At 32.9% G+C, this 20,072-nt stretch overlaps 1 protein-coding gene across 1 annotated transcript; it reads left to right on the top strand.

Annotated features, from left to right (window-relative positions):
* The first annotated feature begins 5,665 nt into the window (after positions 1-5,665).
* On the top strand, positions 5,666-19,617 carry LOC147072065 (uncharacterized). Its single transcript, XM_085946445.1, has 7 exons — positions 5,666-5,771; positions 14,777-14,913; positions 15,996-16,260; positions 17,242-17,453; positions 17,543-17,777; positions 18,546-18,787; positions 19,168-19,617. Exons 1-7 carry the CDS (start codon positions 5,759-5,761, stop codon positions 19,396-19,398), a joined length of 1,335 nt encoding a protein of 444 aa, XP_085802571.1. The 5' UTR covers positions 5,666-5,758; the 3' UTR covers positions 19,399-19,617.
* The last annotated feature ends 455 nt before the right edge of the window (positions 19,618-20,072 follow it).

Below are 20,072 nucleotides of genomic sequence, written 5' to 3'. Positions count from 1 at the left end.
TCTGGTACGTAAATAAAATATAATAAATATTTTATTTTATTTTTTTAATATTCTTCAAAAATAATTCGCACTGAAATTTTAAACTTTAAAAACTCTCGAACTTTGTTTTAGGCGTGTTTTTAAGCAATGAGGGGAACCTTCCATGATGCTTGTATGCATAGGGGTCCAATATTTTTTTCTAACTGCACCACTCACTGATCAGATTGTGAGAATCTTTTCGAGATTTTCCTTCATTCTAACGAAATGACCGCCACTTACCGCAATGTTCTAGTTTCAATTTTACTACCATTTTCGATCAATAGCTACATTAACATCGTCCATTGTTCGTTTTACGCTTTGGTTTTATACGAAAATTAATAGGTAGGCATTAAATTGATAGGTAGTTGAAACATAAATAGAATAACTGATTCGCTTAATATGTTGTTTAAGAAAGAATAATATGAAAAAACTATGAATTATTCAAAAATATTTACGTAGCATTAGAGAAAACCGTGGTCCACTAAATTCAGGCCACGGAACGAAACTGTGAATTTTGATCATAGTGATAGTTACTATATCCTGAATATAGAGGACCACGGTTTTCTCTAGTTATTGCTTATAATATGTACTTCTAATGCAATTTGGTAAACTGTCGATGCAAGAAAATGATAATTATTGTTTCATATTGAAAAAAATGGTTAAACTACGTTAATTAATATGAACGAAATATGCAATCGAAAATCTTCACGTACCTACTGCGAACATATTGCATTAGAATTTGCACAATAACTGGCACTACCATCGGAACTATCTATTTAATGCCGCAGCCTGACTATGGACGGCCTTGGAGAATAACTGAATAAACTTCATTTCAATGATAAACATAACGATAAAATAATATATAATAATAAGATTCTTTAACTACCTAATTCACCTTCTACCTATAACTTTATTTTTTTGTAAGTTTATATTTGACGTAAAATAAAAAAAAAACACTTTTGTTTTAGATAAGTAAGTATGTATTGATTAATGAAAATATTAATTATCTCATATTTCGAACCACGTATTTTTTGAGTCCACGAGTCATTTAATAAGCCTACTGAGCCTTTTGAGTCATTCGAGTCAAAAAGTGTATGAGAAATCAAATTTTAAAAAAATGCTGTCGGCAAATTTATTAACTACCTACTCGTATGAGAATGTTTTCCAATTTGCCATAATTTTCTTACGTAAAATTCAATAGTTTATTTATTTGACTGAAAAATTATCGATCTATTATATCTTTATAAAAAAAAATACCTGTGTTATGTAGATAACTGAACTTTATTAATTCAACTACAATTTATATTAAAATCGATTTTCTCGGATACATATTATAAAACTACAATCGCGAAGAACTTAAAAATTATAGCATTTAAAATAAATAGATGTCTCAGTGGCTACTGGTTAGGCAGAACACGTTGGTTTTTGGTAATGTTAAATTAATTTATAATTCTCGTGGATAGTTTGGTATTGAAACAAAATATTATAGTGAAACTATTGATTTGTCAGTTGTTACACCAATAGCTGATTTTACACAAGGTGCGATAGTAGTCATCATCATCATCAGCCTGAATCTATCCACTGCTGGATGAAGGCCTCTTCAAGCTGCTTCCACTTCTCTTAGTCCTGTGCATTGCGTTGCCACGTACTTCCGCAGAACTTTATCATTTCATCGATCCAGCGGCCTCTAGGTCTACCTTGCGGACGTTTTGTACTTCTTGGATACCACTGGATGACTAGATTTCGCCAACGATTGTCTCTTCTTTGAGATATGTGTCCAGCCCATCTCCATTTAAGGCTCTTAATAAACTCTATTACATCGCAAACCCTTGTCTGCTTCCTTATCCACTCGTACCTCTTTTTGTCCTTTCGCGATAGTAGTGTAGTCCCACAATGCACTAAGTATATTATTTTAGCATGATAGTGTTTTTGATCATTATTTTCCTTAATTTATTTGAAAGAAAATGATCAACACACGCAATCATAGTAACTTAAGTGAGTACCTACTTGTGGTCTAGGTACAAACATAAATTATCTAAAAGTCATAAAATGGTTACTTTTCACAGGTAATTTAATATGTTTTGTGCGTTGCTTTCTTTCTTTCTACTATATTTTATGTAAATAATCTGTTGATTTTGTATCTTTCCAAATTTGTTTTATTCAAAAATTAAGTTTATGATAATGAATGAATTTAACATACCTAATATTATGTTTAGATACATACACTACAGTATTCACTCCAATAATATTATGATGAGGTGTGCAGTTTCCTTCGTGTACCTATGACTAAACTGACAATGGTCATTATTTGGCTTAGGATTCTTAGGTATTTAATTTTTTTTTTGAGCGGCCCCACATCAAAATATCAAAAATATAATATATCTGTTCAGACATAAAATTTTGAAACATTTAAGCCCTATTTTTTAGCACCTATTTTTAAATATTTTTGGATAATTACATATTTTTACATATTCTAGGTTTAAGCACATATTTTCACATAAACACAAAGTTTCAACTTCAATCACGTCACGATAACTAGGTGGGAATTTGGCTTAGTGCACTAAATTACTATACTTACTACGAATTTGGAAAAATTACAAGAAATTATGTAGATGGATGGGGAAAATTCCAATTCTATTTCAATAGCAAAATAAATAATGGGAAACCGTTCCATAAAAAATGAATTGGCATTCATCACTTCAAATTATGGTCTTCTGATAAACACAATTGAAATATTAGAATCATCTACAAAGTCACTAGTGGAGCAAATTAATACTTTAAACCAGTGGTTCCCAAAGTTGACTGTGCTGCGACCCATCTAACAAAAATTTCCAATCTTGGGACCCACCTCTTAGCTGTCTTAGAGAAAAGAGGGCATAAATATTGGTAATGGTCGGATTCCCTAGTGGCAAGTCGTGGAACTACTCAATGCTGTCTTATTTGTTCTAATTGAAATAAAAAAAATATTTTTAATAAGTGTTACCAATATGAATGAAAGACTCTTGAAATAAGAAACACAACTTAAATAAATAAAAATATTACTTAAATACCTACACTTGCAAGGTTTTTTTACAAAGTTATTTCAATGGGAAGGATGTATTTGATTCTTATTTTTTTTCATTACAGTTTTAGCATCAACTTCAACTTTAGTTACTTTTAATCGCAGTGAGTTTGATATATGTATCAAATTTATTTCGGTATTTAGTTTTAATGTTAACCATAGCCAAAAAATCCGACCTCACATAGATATGAGGTAGTAGAGAGGAGGACTTTCATAGCTTCATAAAACAGGCAAGGATAATTATCAGTAACTGAGAGCCGGAATTTCGTTAACTGTTTACGATTGAAAGTATTTTTCAGTGACGTATCTTCTGATAAATCAATGAGTTCTTCACTTGCTTTTGTTGACATACTAGTTGGTAAGTCGTCTTGAAATGGATTACAAATCCAACGCAACGAATCAAACTTTTTCATCTCTTCCCCAAAATAGTCGTCAAAGTTATTTATTAACAGTGATAAATGACTGGAAATTTCAGACAGTACGTTCATCTTAGGCTGCACTTGGTTTTCAATAATAAAAGTTTCCAAGTGTTTCAAAACAATCATACTTGCCATTCTCAATACAACTTTTCCACAACATAAGCTTTTTCATGAACGCTCGAATTTTATCGTGGACTGCAAAAAAATCCTATTTTTTTTAAATTCATGTATACAGTGGCGAGGGCCCACTCAATATTCGCTCGCGACCCACTGGTGGGTCGCGACCCATAGTTTGGGAAACCATGCTTTAAACAGTACTGCTGCCAAAATTTTGAAATGCTCCTGGACCAATTGGAATAAAAATAGGTACACAATTAAATAGTGTTTTAAATAAAAATACTGGACTTCAAACGCTGCAGAATATTAAAGCTGTTTTGGAAAATCCATCAGATGCCTCAGATGTTTCAATTTTTTCTACTTCAGAAATAGTTTCATTTTCATACGCAATAATAACATCTGTAGAAGTGGAAGGAAGTTTTTCCATGTATAAAAATTTGCTAAGATCAAATCGTCAAAGATTCACTTTTGAAAATTTGAAGAATTATTTTATTATTTATTGTAATAAAGCGTTGTCTGTTTGTGAATAAATAATATATTAAACTGTTGAAATATACTCAAGTATATGATTTATTGCAATACTTACTTAAAATTTTAGCACATAATTATGAAATTTTAATAACATATTTTCCAATTATATCTAGGTACATATTTTTGGTACCTATTATTCATTTTTAGGATCTAAAAATCCTTAGCCTAGTCATTATTATTATGTTACATGGGAGCCTCCAGAAACGATGGCGAAATAGTAACTAAATTTACTAAATGAACGAAACCAATGTTAATATTAATTTTTCATCAGGGTTATTAGCATCTTTTCCGTTAGTCAACACACCAAAAAAGCATTATTATCACATTGTATGGAAGAAATAGAAGACAAGACATTACCGAGTATCAAGCAAATGAAATAGTTGGTAAAGACAGGGCCGTATTGAGAGCTTACCAAATCGTCAAGGAAGACTTTGTACGCACGTGTAAAAAATACTTGCTGATAGTAGACACCCATTATTATCACAGTTTTATCACTAGTTGGTAGTACCTAATGGTGGATTCCCACGAAGCAGATGATAATATCAATATAATATCTCCAAAAGTACTGGAAACATAATTTTTGCTATTTTGTGATTGTGAACTGATTGGTTGAGTAGAATGTAAATATTATCGTAGGTAGGCAAGGTTATCCTTAGGTTTGTCTTTGGCCATCAAAAAAGTATCGACACTTTATTACTTTGGTATTTATATCGATATTTTGTGTTTTTTTTTCGGAAAAAGATACATCGGAAACAAGCATATTTCGATACCCAACTTCTATAGGGAAACAACTACCTTGTTCTAAGATAATGTCGATTGAATTTTTTTCACAAATTGTCATTGTTAATGCCTTGATTTTTTAGATAAATGTGTTTATTGTTTATTTAGTTCAAATGAACTCAGCAATGCACAATAAAATTTTACAGTTTAACAAATAATCAACCCAGCCATTCCCGTTTATAATTGAATTAATGATTAATCACAGAAAGGGTTGTTCGATTTTATGACCCGTTGAAGAAATTTTTGATTTTTTTTTGTTGAATTAGGTATACTTATAGAAAGGACCTTTCTACATCGAATAGCAGTATTAATTCAAAACTTTGAGTTGTTTCCCTATAGAAGTTGAGTATCGATTTGATTCAAATACTTCCAAGAATCGATACGTTATCTTTTGATATGATTGCCATAGTTTCCTAAAAATAATCTATAATATACTATGAAGTTCTGTATAAAATAATGTTGTATTGTTTTTTTGTGAGTAAGATAAATGCATACGAATAAAAGTGAGATGCACCGAAAATCGTCCGTTGAGATGGCTGCAACCTGACGAAAGTACTCAGTTCGCTTCTGACTCGTTTGAGGAATATGCCAGAATAAAGTGACTGAACTCACCGAATCCAAAAGAACTATCCGTCTCGTTCATTCCGTAAGCGTTAGAATGAAACAGTTTATGCGCAGTAGTAGTAACAGATGAGTCAAATTTCTGGTGTTTTATAATGGGAGGCGGTTTCTGGTCTTCAGTTTAAATCCAAGAGTCACGTCAGTAAGTTGTCGTGTCGATTTTGGCTTGTTTATTCTCTTTGGATAGTGTGCATTTGAAAAACACAACACCATGTCTACTATTAGTAAGTAAAATAATAATATAATTATTCTTTACAACATCACAAACATATTTTTTTACGGAATTATTATTTTTTAGCCTAGTTACGATAAGTTTCAAATTTCCCACCCAAAGTTTTACATGGTGATCCGTGTTTCCGTGCGGTGAATAACATTATACTTACGTCAAATTATCTATTTTTGTTATCTGTGTCAATATTTTAATTTAGCATACTTTCAAAGTTGTGAAGTCGGTAACTTAAGTTATTGTAACATTTAAAACGCGTCACCTGTAAAAATTGTCATCTTGGAAAATAAGATTCCTCGCATCTGTTTCGAACAAGACCGGCTTTTCCTGTTGGAATCTAGCCAACAAATTCTAGGCGTGGTGAAGAGCTACATCGCTCACCAACTCAACCGGCGGATTCTCAAAATAATCGCGGCATCATAAAATTCGATTCGATAATGTTATAGGTACTTATGATGTTTTTTCAAGTTTGTACGTACGTTGTACTGTCGTATTAAAGGCGCCTGCATTCCGGTGCGTATCGATTTCTTTGCTCTACATTAGTTTTCGGCGGAAAATGTAACTTTCAGAAGTTACGCAATCTTGCCGCAGCTTCGGAACGCGTCAAATTCATTTTCCGCGTAAATTTTTCCGAACTTTGCAAAATCTTAATTTAGAGAGGAAGCCGACACAGTAATTATTGTTGCTCTTTGTTTTACGGCGTAATTCAGGTCGTTTAAATTCTCTGTCTACCTACATAAACCGAGTTTGATGAAGTAAAACGTCAGCACATTATTCCAAATTCCAATACTTGCGTTCCAGGCAACAAAAACATAGTGTGCAGAAAAAATAGCAAAGTAATGTCATTTAATCTGTTTTATTGCGTACCTACCTCATTCTTCACCATTATACAACGTTGTGTGTAGGTAGTTATAATTTTAAAATGACTTAAGAACACGAGAGTGTACATATGTATTATTAAATAATTACTTAAGTATATTACAATAGTGGACACTTACGTTCATTTATAATAGGTATAGTATATTGAATGTTCAAGGTCGGACACGTCAAAAAGACGTAATGTTATTGTTATGTCTTACAAGTTTACCTACATGTTTAAAATAATCAATATTTCGGGTATCCCACCTTTTGGTACTCTCTTAAAGGTCAATAATAGAATGGAAGTTAAAACAGAATAAAATATGTCAACATTACAATAAAAAGGGATGGATAGGTATTTAAATTATAAAATACTTAGTTTGAATAATTATTTTGGCGGTTTTATGTTAATTGAGCTTTAAATACGCGCCCTGTTAATTAATTATGAATTGACATAATTTTGAATGATTAAAAAGGTGATTCAGTTACCAGAACTACGCAGTATTAATAAAAAAAGCTTCAATAAACATTTTTTTGTTAGATACTGGACTCCGAGCGGAATCCAATTAGATTCTGGGTTGTTAAAGTTTGTCTGCCGGCGACGACGTGGCGCCGGGCGATTCCGTCGCCGAATCAATGTGGGCATGCTTAGGGATGTGTAAAAGTTTGTTCAGATACGATACAATAACTGATACCGAGTGTCGATACTTTTGCTTCAAGTACCGATACCATACAAATATCAATACTTTTTTTTCCGATGAGATACTGATACCGTGTATTGATACTTTTATTTCGGACATCCCTAGGCATGCCGTAGTCGGCATGTTTAGCAAAGTTGGTAAAACTGCTCGCTGTTTCTAGCGGGAATAAATTTATTGAATAAGGCGGGCTATTATGAAATCAGAGTCGTAACCGGCGATGACATCATGGGTCAAACGTGTTCAATGTTACACTGGCCTGTACAATCCACGGTCCGCAAACATCGAAAAATTTTAAACCAGAAGATCATACCTACTATTGTTTTTCATATAAACCTTCCATAAAACCCTTTGTAGGCATTGATCAGCACATACCGTTTCCAACGTAAGCATTAGTATAAGTAATTAATAAGTAAAGCATTATACACTTTCAATAATCACCCTTATTGCAACGAATGTAGAGTTCATTTTTCATCTCTATAATCGCATCTCAAGTGTATGACAATATTTAGGCCGACAGATGCAGTCGGATTAGCAGAATAGGGCATCAACACCATACATACATGAAAACGGATTTGCAAGCATAACAATATAACCCTTGCAATTTTATTGTAAGTACTAGGTAGAGTTCATTTTTTAACCATATTTATAATAGTTGTCTATCTGTTTACGTGTATATGTAATGAAATTTGTTTGCGCATACCATATGAGTGGGCAAGCCAAAAATTATAGGTATATGTATTATAATAAAAACATTAAGCACGACAAATTTTGAATGTCAAGATTTCGCTTATTTCATTCAGTGATCTTAATTACAATTCTTTGCCATGCTATGAATAAATTTGTGAAATAAACCTGTAACAATGCACAAAGTTTGATGTTGGATCCACACAATGGCCATTGTGAAAAGGGCTGCATTCGCGCAGCACCGCGATTTCCTAACTATCGACTCGTGTGGCACCAGACGACATGACGTAATTGTGACGTCAGCCACAGGCACGCCGCCCGCGCCCAATGCCCACCGTAGATATTATTACGATGAAACACCTATATGTGTATGGTGACAATGAATAGCGCCGCTGTCGGAGTAGCGTTATATTCTCGAGCGCTATTATCACTCCGGTAGTACGTCACAATGATGTCATATGACGTCATGTCGACCGGGCAGCTGGCACTCGCAAGTTCTAACATAGGGCCCCAGGCCAGCAAATGCTTGCCGTCTACGGACACCAAACATTTGCTTGACTTGCGCCACTGTGAAATGTGTGTAACGCAAAATTGTATTTCCCGCGAAAAAATAATAACTCAATACATTTATATGTTTAATACACTTATAAAATATTTTCCAATTTATATGCCATTTGTTGCTAAAAGACAATTATTAAGAGCCAACTAACCTGAGTGGCTCTTGGCCGAGTTAATTAATTATTTACTAGAATTTGTATGCCATTTGTATTTTTTTCTTATAGGTACCTAAGCACCATCTCCATAAATCGAATCATATACGTTGCAATGGGACGAATTTAATCCACTCGTGAATTTATAGAATCTCATAAGCAATGACTGTTGAGAATTGCAAAAAATGTCGTGTTTTGTTTTTTCTAATGTTTATAAATTTATTCTGATTTACAATACTATGTTTACAAAATTGTGTAATAACATCATTTTTCTACGTAGTGGTGCATTATGATTCATGATTGATTGTATGACGGCCTAAGATTGTGGTTACCTGTCTAAGCAATCTACCGCGGCCCCACGTTACGGGCATGCACACGCCTAGAATTTATAATAGAAATAGATAGGTGTTTGGTTCGAATTCCATACAATGTGGTGGGAACTCATGTTACCACTACATGCTATGTACCTATATAGGTATACCAATTTTAGTATTGTTTGCTTATAATTAGGAATATAGCACTAAACGATGAAGTCATCAGCATCATCGTCAGCCTCTCCTAGCTCCATCCACTCTTCTCGGTCTTTATTTCTTCGCTGCCAGTTGAAACGTACAGCCACCGAACTTTATAAGTTCATCTACACAGCAAGTTTTAGGGCGCCCCTGTGGACTTTTTTATTGCGCCTTGTATGACATGCCATCACGTCACATCTTGTACTCTTGTCTGCTTCGTTATAGGTACATACATTTGTTAATTTTGTGATTTCCGCATTATGCCCAACATGCGCTTTCCATGCCACCTTGTGTTATTGTAATTTTTGAATTTTTCTCACATTAAGAGTACATATTTCACACACATACGTGAGCGTTGATAGCACACATTGGTTGAACACTTTACGTTTGAGACACAATGGGAGGTCCTTTTTGAAGATACTCTTCAGAGCCTAAATGCACTCCAGTTCAGTTCTGCTAGCAATCTCGTCATACACACTACCGTCATCAATATTTTTCCCCTGAGATAGACGTAGTTGTTGACCTGCTCGATTTGAGTGTAATTTATACGGTACTACAAACTGTTGCATGCATAAAATAACTTCTGTGAATGTCCACTATAAAAATATGTACCTACTTACCTAAGTACTTATGTAATGTTTAGAAACCACTGAAAATCACGAATATACTATTTCCCGCCATTTTTTATAAATTAGGCTTGCCTGACATTTATGTTTAAGACAAAAAATCATGTTCGGTTTCATGGTGTTTTAATTAATACACATATAAACTTACATTTTTTTACAAAGTTTGTTCATTGAACATAACATTTCAGTTCATTCAGTATAAATAAAACGGATTTCACATTTCTATTTTCTGGAAAAATCTGTAGTTTTTAAATTCAATAAGTAAATAACTATGTTCCAGAGTCCAGACCATCGCAATATTAAATTTATATAATGGAATTTGCATTTATTAAATGCACAAAATAATTATTTTTACTTATACATAATACCTATTATTATTATTATGGCAATTAACAATCTAGTTCAGTCACCTACATGGGTCTACTTTATTTATTCTTTCGCTGTAATAAACATTTGAAAATAAATTAATGTTTGCCTTTGTTATCGGCCATTTGTGGACTATTTCATTTATTAAATAAATTTTGCGATCCCAGAATTTGGCGATAACATTATTATTCGCTTCGTATTTTATAGCGCGGTGGGTGTTTTCGCTATTACATTGTGTGTTGTAAATCGCTAATTTATAAAAATCATATTGACGATTTTAGACGACGACCACATTCCTGAGTAATGGATCAACTTTATTGGCTTATGGAATTTAATTTCCGAAATAAGCAAAGATATAAGTACATACCCACCACATTTTTCGCCCCATCTCCTGGTGACATCAATGGTCTAGACATAATATTATTATTACTGGGTCCTTTAATAAAAAAACACCCATTAAACTCTTTTGTATTATAAATTTGTATTTTGAAATACGTAAATTTTTCTCTTGTACAATTTCATACATTCATTCTTTTAACTCTATGTACAGTAAATGTAAAATATAAGTAACATGAAAACCAAATATATTGAAGAAAACCTTTTTTACATAGAGATGTAGCATAAACTCTCAAAAGAAAGACAAGCGTTTATAATTTTATTATTTTGCATACAAAATGGCGCTTACTCCAAACTTCAGTAATTTTCACAGGGAAACTTAGGAAAACGATTCAGCATCTTGAATGCAAACTGGTTTATGTGCGTTAGTTAAACTTACCTGATTAATACTGCGGTTATAATTCATTTTAAACAATAAAAATATCGGATTGAGATTTAGGACCCCCTTATTCTGCTGGGACCTAGAGGTCTAGACCTAGAAATCTAAATACACATGCGATGAGGTAAATTCGCCTCTGCTTGACATGTTTTTATTTTGATTTTCAACATTTTGGTTATCTCATAAAAATAAATTAAATGCTATCGTAATAATAATATCATACATTAGTTTATTTATTAAATTCGTCCACATTGAATGTGTTCAATTTTTAATAATCAAAAATATTATATAACAATACAAGTACTTTTGGTGACAAATAAGGGGTACTTTTTACGCAGCCAACGTTTTCCCGCCAGATTCAGATGTAAGGATTTTCTTTCATTTGGGAATGACCAAAAGTATCTTCAAATCTTTCGCGTACCACTAAATGTACAAATTAGTACCTCAAGTTTGGGAAACACCATCAGAACCTTCAATTTGATACTGTACAACAAATTCGTATCATTGTAAAAAAAAAACCTTCTGCCCATCTAATTAATATTTGTCACGGTTCCTATTATAAACTGGTGATTGACAACCCTTTTAGCAGTAGGTAATATCAATTTCATTTATCAATTTTCTAATTTTATTGTTCGTGGGCCACACAGGGGACAAGACAGTGAGATGTGTAGATACCTACGCCGGTCACTCTTCACTTTGCATTGCATATTATATTTACAAGATTAAAGTTAATGTCACGACTATTAGTCAATGATATTTATGTTACAGTCAAAAACGATGAATAATCTTCTCTTATATGCAGCAATGCAGCCTTCTGTTATTTCACTACAGTTTGACGTAAATGCATTTTTGTATGAAAGGAAAACAACACGCTTATTATTCATCAGCTAGTTAGTCTGAGCTGTGGCATATTAAATATTCTAAATTTTAGAGACCTTCTTGCAAAAATGTTGCATGTGTGATTTTGATTGATTTTTTACACAACTATAATACGAATATTTTTTGGTTTTCCTCCTTTCTGACGAAGCGATAACATCCTCTGCTTCATAGAAAACAGCCACTGTCAGTGGGTCGCGATAAATGATACCTATACATAGTAGGTCACGGGTTGCACACCACTGTTGTGTTATAAAATATGCCTTATGGGTATGTTTATTAGCCATTAGCAGAATAGGTATTTCGCCGTGTTTATCTACGCCTAATTTCCGTAACCAGCACGAAATAAAATGAAAATCCCTTTGTTGTTTTTTGGTAAAATACGCCAACCTTGACGAGCTGCGTAATAAAAAATATACCTACATGCGGTTGTGGAAATGTGGATGATTTATCTATTTTGTAGTTGGCATCAAGACATGTGCGTGATATCTAAACATATTAGGAACACATTGTATCACTATGTGAACATTAATGCTATATATTATTTCCATCTCAGTATAATGTGTTGTACTGAAATGTAAACATATATGAAAATGGTTTAAAACAAACCTTCAAATAAAAAAAAAATATATATATTATTCTAAAATCATCAATAATAGGCAGTTTACCCGAGTAGGTACGCCACTGTTGCACAATATCTTACTAGCTTACCTAATATAGCTGGCGAAAAATACATTTTTTTTTATAACACAACCATTCTAATGCAAATACAATGTAATGAATGCTGTTTGGTCTCGGCAACCGCTTCTTAAAATTAGCATTCGTCTGTGTAAACACTGTAAACTCTACATCAAGCACCATGATTATTTGTAATTAATAATTCAATGTCAAAAGAAAACTTATTTTCCAATTTGCAAAAATAAGTTTGGATTCACGTTATTAATAATTATTTGGATACTACCTACATATTATTTTATTTTGACAAGATTCCAGGCTAGTTACAATAGTGTCATCGCCTTGGTCTCACAGTAGAGACCCACCTAATATTTTCATTTGCTGTTTCATTTTAATTATCGTTATTACAATTTACAATGATACCTATCGTAACGTTATTATTCCAATTTTGTAGATTAAATTATTATAATACTTGTTAGTGATACAAATCCAAGTTACTCCAGTTATTCTAATATTATTAATTACTTTCCACTATTGATTGATTAAACATTAAAAAAAATATTAATTCTTACCACCAATGCACCTAGTAAAATTAGCAATATTTTATACCCTATCTGATTATTATTGAAGATGGCAGAGATTATAAATAATAATAGTAGAGATATATTTTTTGTGTGCAAGGATGATCTATTTGAATGGTTATGTTATAGGTTCTTTAGGAGTTAATTACATGAATTTTGTTATGCTTTCAGTAATATTTGATACTCAATTAATTGTGTGAGAAATACGCATTTTTTAAGATTATGATATAATCTAATAATTTATGACATGTTTAAACTGTTTCGAGGCCCCCTTTAAAATATTCTGACGAATCTATTGCGTCATCAGCGTCAAAGAAAATCGCTGCTGCACTCGTGGTTTTTCTTATATTCAACTTTCAACATTATTGGATTAAGGGTAATATAAAAAAATGCCTATAAGATGTTTATCACATATCATGCAAACAAAAATTAATGTTACGTAGCCATTTTAGCAAGACGGGCAAAGTCCTTGACATTAACATTGTAGACTGAATGGGCGATAAAATTTATGTTGCTAAATTATCTCAGAGCGAGAATATTTTATTAATTTTAATTCAGTCTCCACTACTTAGCTACTTAAATACAAAAATCTGCTTCGGTCATTAAAGTTCAACTAGAGCACTAATAATAAGAATTATTCACACAATGAGTAATGTGAAAAATAACAAAATAATAATTACTTATACTGTAAAATACATAAAGAAAATAATTATTTGTCAATAAAATATTACATACCATAATTTTTATTACTATATAACTTATTTACAGTTATTAAGTTATTTACCTATGTTATTTAATTTACAAAATAGTATTTGATATCTAGATTGCAATAATTATATTATATTATTTTAGATTCATATTTAAAATTGGTTGTTCATAATAAGCTTATACGTTTTATTTTTAAACAACAACAAAAAAACTCACAAATCAAGTTATAAGATAATGGTGGTGTCACCTTTGTCACTGCTATTTTTTATGTTTACTTATTTAAATTATTAATTCATTGTGTAGAAGAATAGACATAATTTTTTTATTTTATAAATTTAAATGAAACATGACTTTTTATATCCATAAATTACTAATAATATTATTCTATCCAATTTTAATTATTATGTGATAGGTATAGGTACAACCAGTGTTGCTAACCATACCATAATATTATTGTATTGTAATTACTATAATTTTTAGTACATATTTAAAACCCTTCAGTGCATCATGTATGCATAATATATGCTACAGAGTGAATTTTAATTCTGTACTTTTAGTGACACGTATTTTTTCAGAAGTAAGTTATATTAGTCTAATCTAGACTAATGATGAAGTTTACAAAGCCATATTACGTGATAATCAGTATTCAATATGTTAATTACATAATCGTATATTTTTAAATTTGTGTTTGAATATTTTAATTAAAACGCTTTCGCTGCTGAATAGATAATGAGATTTTAATTGCCCCCTTTAAAATGCACGTTAATTACATCGATCGGCCGCCTGGTCATTACGCACCGTGTGCGTCTTTCGCGTCCAAAGTATTAAACAATATATTGTACAAGTAGATTGAAACATATTACACATAGAATAGACAGTGATCGGTTGATGTGTGACATTCATGTATTAATAGAAGTTTTTTGACTTCCAGATTTGGCAACTGAGGATAACCTCCAGTACACATTCTACCCTGTGACGAGCGGTTCCATCAGCTTCAAAGTACGAGCGGCTAACGATGCACACGTCGCTCTCACAAATGGACCCCAGGAGTCCGATCCCATGATTGAGGTAAAATCTACACAATATTTTCTGTGTATAGCTAAAAATGTTCGGGCCCCATCCAAAAATCATACAAGAACCATCCGTGTCTAACATGAGATGCCGTAATTTTCTACCATATTTTACTATATCTACACATCTATTCATGCACGCAGTGGTTTTTCTCTAGGGATTATACTGTTCTTCCACTTGTTTTTTAAATATGCATTTAAGTTTTAAAAGATTTCACAGGCAAATGTTACAGCAAAAATTTTCATTGTTGCTAGTTCATCAGGATTATGCACGTCTCTTTGTTGAAAAAACTGTATACCTAAATAGGTACTGATTATACCTAGATTATTGATTGCATTATGATATGATGTGGTACCAAGCAGATATGTAACAAATAGTTTTAATATAGTTAGTATTTATTAGAGTTGGCATTGAAATGAAATGATTCATTTCAAGTCTACATTATAAATATAAATGAAAAATGAAACACAAAAGTAATTTCTGAAGCCCACAATTTTATTGTACAACATGTAATAATTTTTGTTCTACAAAGTAATATGATGATAAATTACAATATCATTATTATTCAATTCGTTTTTCCTGCTACATTACAATTTAGTAATTAAATATCAAAAGAAAAATGATAAGCCCAATAATGAAATCATTCTTTCTAATAAAAGGGTTAAAAATCATTAAAAGCAAAATAATATAAACAATTGAGATTTAGGGCCACTGAGCCTCTCTTCGTGCCTCTACTCTATGCCACTACACATTTTATAATATTGTTTTTAGTTACTATTAACGATTGTCTTGTGAATCTTAAATATTCAGTTGACACTTTATTTTTGAGTCAGCATGTAACTATTGCAGGGCTTCAAATTCAATGAAACGAATTATTCCAAGATTGCATGCCTTCCGTTCTGTGTGGGATATTCTTTAATACATATTTTACATAGATACTGCTAACAATAATTAATATAATATTAATTAGAATTTAAATTCAAATTCCATCAAGTACCATTGGTCGATAGTATTAATATTAAAATGTAACAATAATTAAAATGTAATGTAATATAATAATAAAAATATAATTTTATTAGGTATTCCTTGGAGGATGGGGCAACACCAAAAGTGTAATCAGAAGAAACCGCACTAAGCCCGAGAAGGTAGAGGTAAACACTGCCGGAATCCTCAACGGAGACGAATTCAGGTCATTCTGGATCCACTGGAACGGTGGAGTCATCACAGTTGGTAATGAAGGAGAAGCCGCACCATTCCTCGCATGGGAAGACCCAGAACCTTTCCCAATCAATCACATCGGTGTTTGCACCGGATGGGGCGCTTCAGGAACATGGATCGTCGAAGGTAGGGCCACATCATCATCATTCAAATAAACTGTCGGTTGTTTCTTCCTCTTTCAACATTAAACCCATTTACATCATAGTTTGAGACCTGTATTATCTTACCTACTTTAATAATATTATGAAAGATTTATCGTAATGCTGGAAACTTCTTTAATATGTTCTATTATCATTAATATAGGCATATGACTTTCAAAATTCTCTTTAAGAAATCTTTCAATGAATGCAGCAGTTCAAGTAGTCTGTTTAAGTAACATAATATGATGACCATAATGTGCTCATTTATGGAGGAAACTAAGCACAACTTCAGTGATTGTTTATATTTTGTCTAAATTGTATAACTAGGGCTTAAATTATATATTAATGCCATTGACAGTCCTCATAAACATTCGGGTCTGCTCATAATCTTTCGTTAACAGAGTAATATAGTTGAAACATGAACTCTTATCTGTATTACAAATCAAAATGCTTGATTTTACGGGCATCACTGTATTATTATACTGAAGGCTCTGCTTAAATATTGGCACATACGATATGCAATGTATATTGTACGATTAATATCAATTCTACCTACATTGAAAAACATGTGCATATTGCAATCTTGCCTTTACGTCTTTGAGCTATTCCACTAACATGTCCATTTAAATAATGGCCCATATTACAGGATTTGTATTGTGTGAGAAAAATTTATTTGCATTCATATCTTTGACATCTTTGACCTATTTTGCTGATGTGCGCTTTAATATTGAAATTCTATATGTAAGGCTGAGCCCTAGTATATAATTAAGTGAATGATTTCAGCACTCGAATGTACCCATCATTTCATTATAGCTCTTGTAGTAAAATCACCGTAGTTAGTATGTAATTAGTATTGAAGATTTGATGGTCACACTGCACGACACACAAGAGTGAGAGTATTGATTCGCTTTAATCCAGTCAGACACACTCGGACATTCCTCCACTACAGTTTTCAAAATTTGTTTAGGCCGCCCCGAAATCCGCACGGACGATAAACTCATTTACTCGTTCGCTCCCGTGTTGTGCGGCAGCGTAGAGTTTGAATTCCAAGGAGGCTCCAACTGCCACCTAGCCCTCACCATGGATAGGGCCGAAACGGATCCCATGTATGAAATTATCATCGGCGGATGGGAAAACAAAAAGTCCGTCATTAGACACAGAAGACAAAAGCCCGACAAGGTAGTTCTATGTAAACATATAACTGCAATATGAATCAGTTATTACAAATTAAATATTTCCACTAAAATTGGCTGATTGATCAAATAAAGGTGACCGTCGACACCGAAAGCATTGTGCACCCTCAAGAGTTCAGGAGGTTTATCGTTCAGTGGAGGGCGGGAAGGGTTATCGTCAGATACGGTACGGGCAGTGGTCCCGTAATTATGGAGTGGACCGACGACAATCCCTTCCCCGTCACTCATTTCGGAGTACGTACGGCGTGGGGTGCCACCGGAAATTGGAAAATATTCTCTAACTCTTCCCAACACGCTACCGCCTCCAGAGGTCAGGAAGTCATCCTTTCATACACACATAGAATGTTATTCAGTGGTGCTTTTCAAAATTACATTAATATAATTTATTCTTTTATTTTATGGTTAATAATCGGAGGAAATCAAACCGTTCTCTTCTTTTATAGAGATAAAAAAATAACAAATTTGTTAGTCATAGAATCAATCACAATAACACATTAGGAAAGAACATTTTGAACCTTTCACAAAACTTCCTATTTTTATAATCTATCTTATTTAATATCTAAAATGCACTGTAGTAAAGAGTATGGTGACGCATGTCATAATATATTATTCTGGATAATTGTATTGTATGTCAATTTTATTATTAGATATTCATGAAAAAATATTATTTTTGGAATGATTCATGTATGTAATTCAATCATAAGGAATGTTATTTTGATGCATGCAACTTATAATATATGAATGTATTCTTCTTTCAAAAAATAACTTTCTTTCTTCAACCCTAGCCCTATTTTAGCAGTCATGTTTACTGATAACATGAAATTTAGTACCACTGTGCGCACAGTATTACCTTAATAAATAATGTACATACACTTTTTAAGTGCGCACGCAGTTGGTAAATTTCGCATTACCACTAAACATAAGAGCTAGAATAGGCCTACTGATAGCAGTACCGAGCTATCATAGCACACTCATCTCTGCGGGTACAATTTGATGTTGTTTTGTTGTCAGTATGAATAGTTTGTTTTGTTATTCATGTCAATCTCAAACGAGGTGTTAAATGTGAATTCCTTTGCAGTTCAACCATCAAATGCCCCCTACGCTCAGGCCCTGACGAGCAACATCGGAGCCAGTTGCTGGGTGGATGCACGCAGCGGCGAGATCCCACCCGGGGCTGTGGTGGGGGGTCAGGACGGCGAGCCACTCTACGTCGGCAGGGCGCAACACGAGGGCGCTTTGATTCCCGGAAAAGTTATTCAGTCTCACGGATTCTGCTACATTCCATGGGGTGGTGCTGAGCACGCAAAGCCAGAATATCAGGTTTCTATTTTTATTTTTCTAAAATGCTTTGATAAACATTTGTTTTGAAAAAAAATACATAGCCGACAAACATATTTGTATTCATTTTATTTTTGATATGTTTCCATTTATAGATTTTAAAATAGTTTAAACTTCATGTTTCTAAATAGTAAGGAATATGAGGGTTTGTTCACACTGTATTGCGAGCTCTCCGATTGTAAGGTACCCAATCATTTTTTTTATAATCGTGGTAATATTACTAATGTACATCTTCATGTTTCTAAATAGTAAGGAATATGAGGGTTTGTTCACACTGTATTGCGAGCTCTCCGATTGTAAGGTACCCAATCATTTTTTTTATAATCGTGGTAATATTACTAATGTACATCTTAAATTGTCAGGTTCTTTGTGGGTGTGCCGTCAACTGGGTTAACACGAGCGGAGCGGCCATTCCCCCGGGCGCGTTGCCCGCCGGAGAGTCTGAAGAGGGCGAGCCCCTGTTCGTCGGGCGCGCCCAGCACGAAGGTTCACTCACCGTCGGCAAGGTCCAAGCGTCCCATGGAGTATGCTACATCTCCTATGGAGGTCAGGAGCTCGGATTCCAGGATTACGAAATCTTGGTCGCCCAATAGATGCGCCGTAACATGCGAAGCTTATGAGACTGTTATCGAGAAACAGAATATGTCCCTGTTCAAATATTTTGTTTTGCATTTTTAGGCTGAATAAAATATGCAAAAATACAAAAAAATGTGAGACTCAAAAAAAAAATGATATTATTTATATACACACTATGCTTATTTACTAAATAAAAGAAATATCTTGCTGAGAGGCATCAGAATTTTAAAATTTTACATGACTTATTTCTGTTCAAATATACCTTCCTCTTTCCTTCTACTTTCAAATTTCATCATTAGACAACATAAAACAAAAGAAAATAATTTTGAATAAATCAGTCCTTTGTTTTGTAAGAAAATCTTCATGGACACAAATTTATAGTTGAATAATTTTTTCTTGAATATGTGAATAAAATCTAGTTATTATAATATAATTAATTACAAATAAGGTAACCTCAATAACATATTTTTTTTGGTGCAAGACTATTTTACAATTATAAAATCAAACATAAGACAGCATTAAAATGGAAGCCTTAGTCATTAAACATCCCATAAGATCGCATCCTACGCATCTGAATGCCCTGGCTCTTCCCACTAGGAGATATGCACTGAATAGTTGGAAGGAAAAAAACAATATTTTACCTCCTGAAATGGTATGTATGTTAACGAAATGTTTTTTTATTGTTGCAATC

The sequence above is a fragment of the Rhyacophila brunnea genome, unplaced genomic scaffold (genome assembly GCF_057557595.1).
Source record: "Rhyacophila brunnea isolate RB1 unplaced genomic scaffold, BYU_Rbru_1.0 scaffold_2, whole genome shotgun sequence".
In the NCBI taxonomy this organism is placed as follows: domain Eukaryota; kingdom Metazoa; phylum Arthropoda; class Insecta; order Trichoptera; family Rhyacophilidae; genus Rhyacophila; species Rhyacophila brunnea.
The sequence above is the reverse complement of the archived record's forward strand: the minus strand, read 5'-3'. Positions and strand labels throughout refer to the sequence as shown.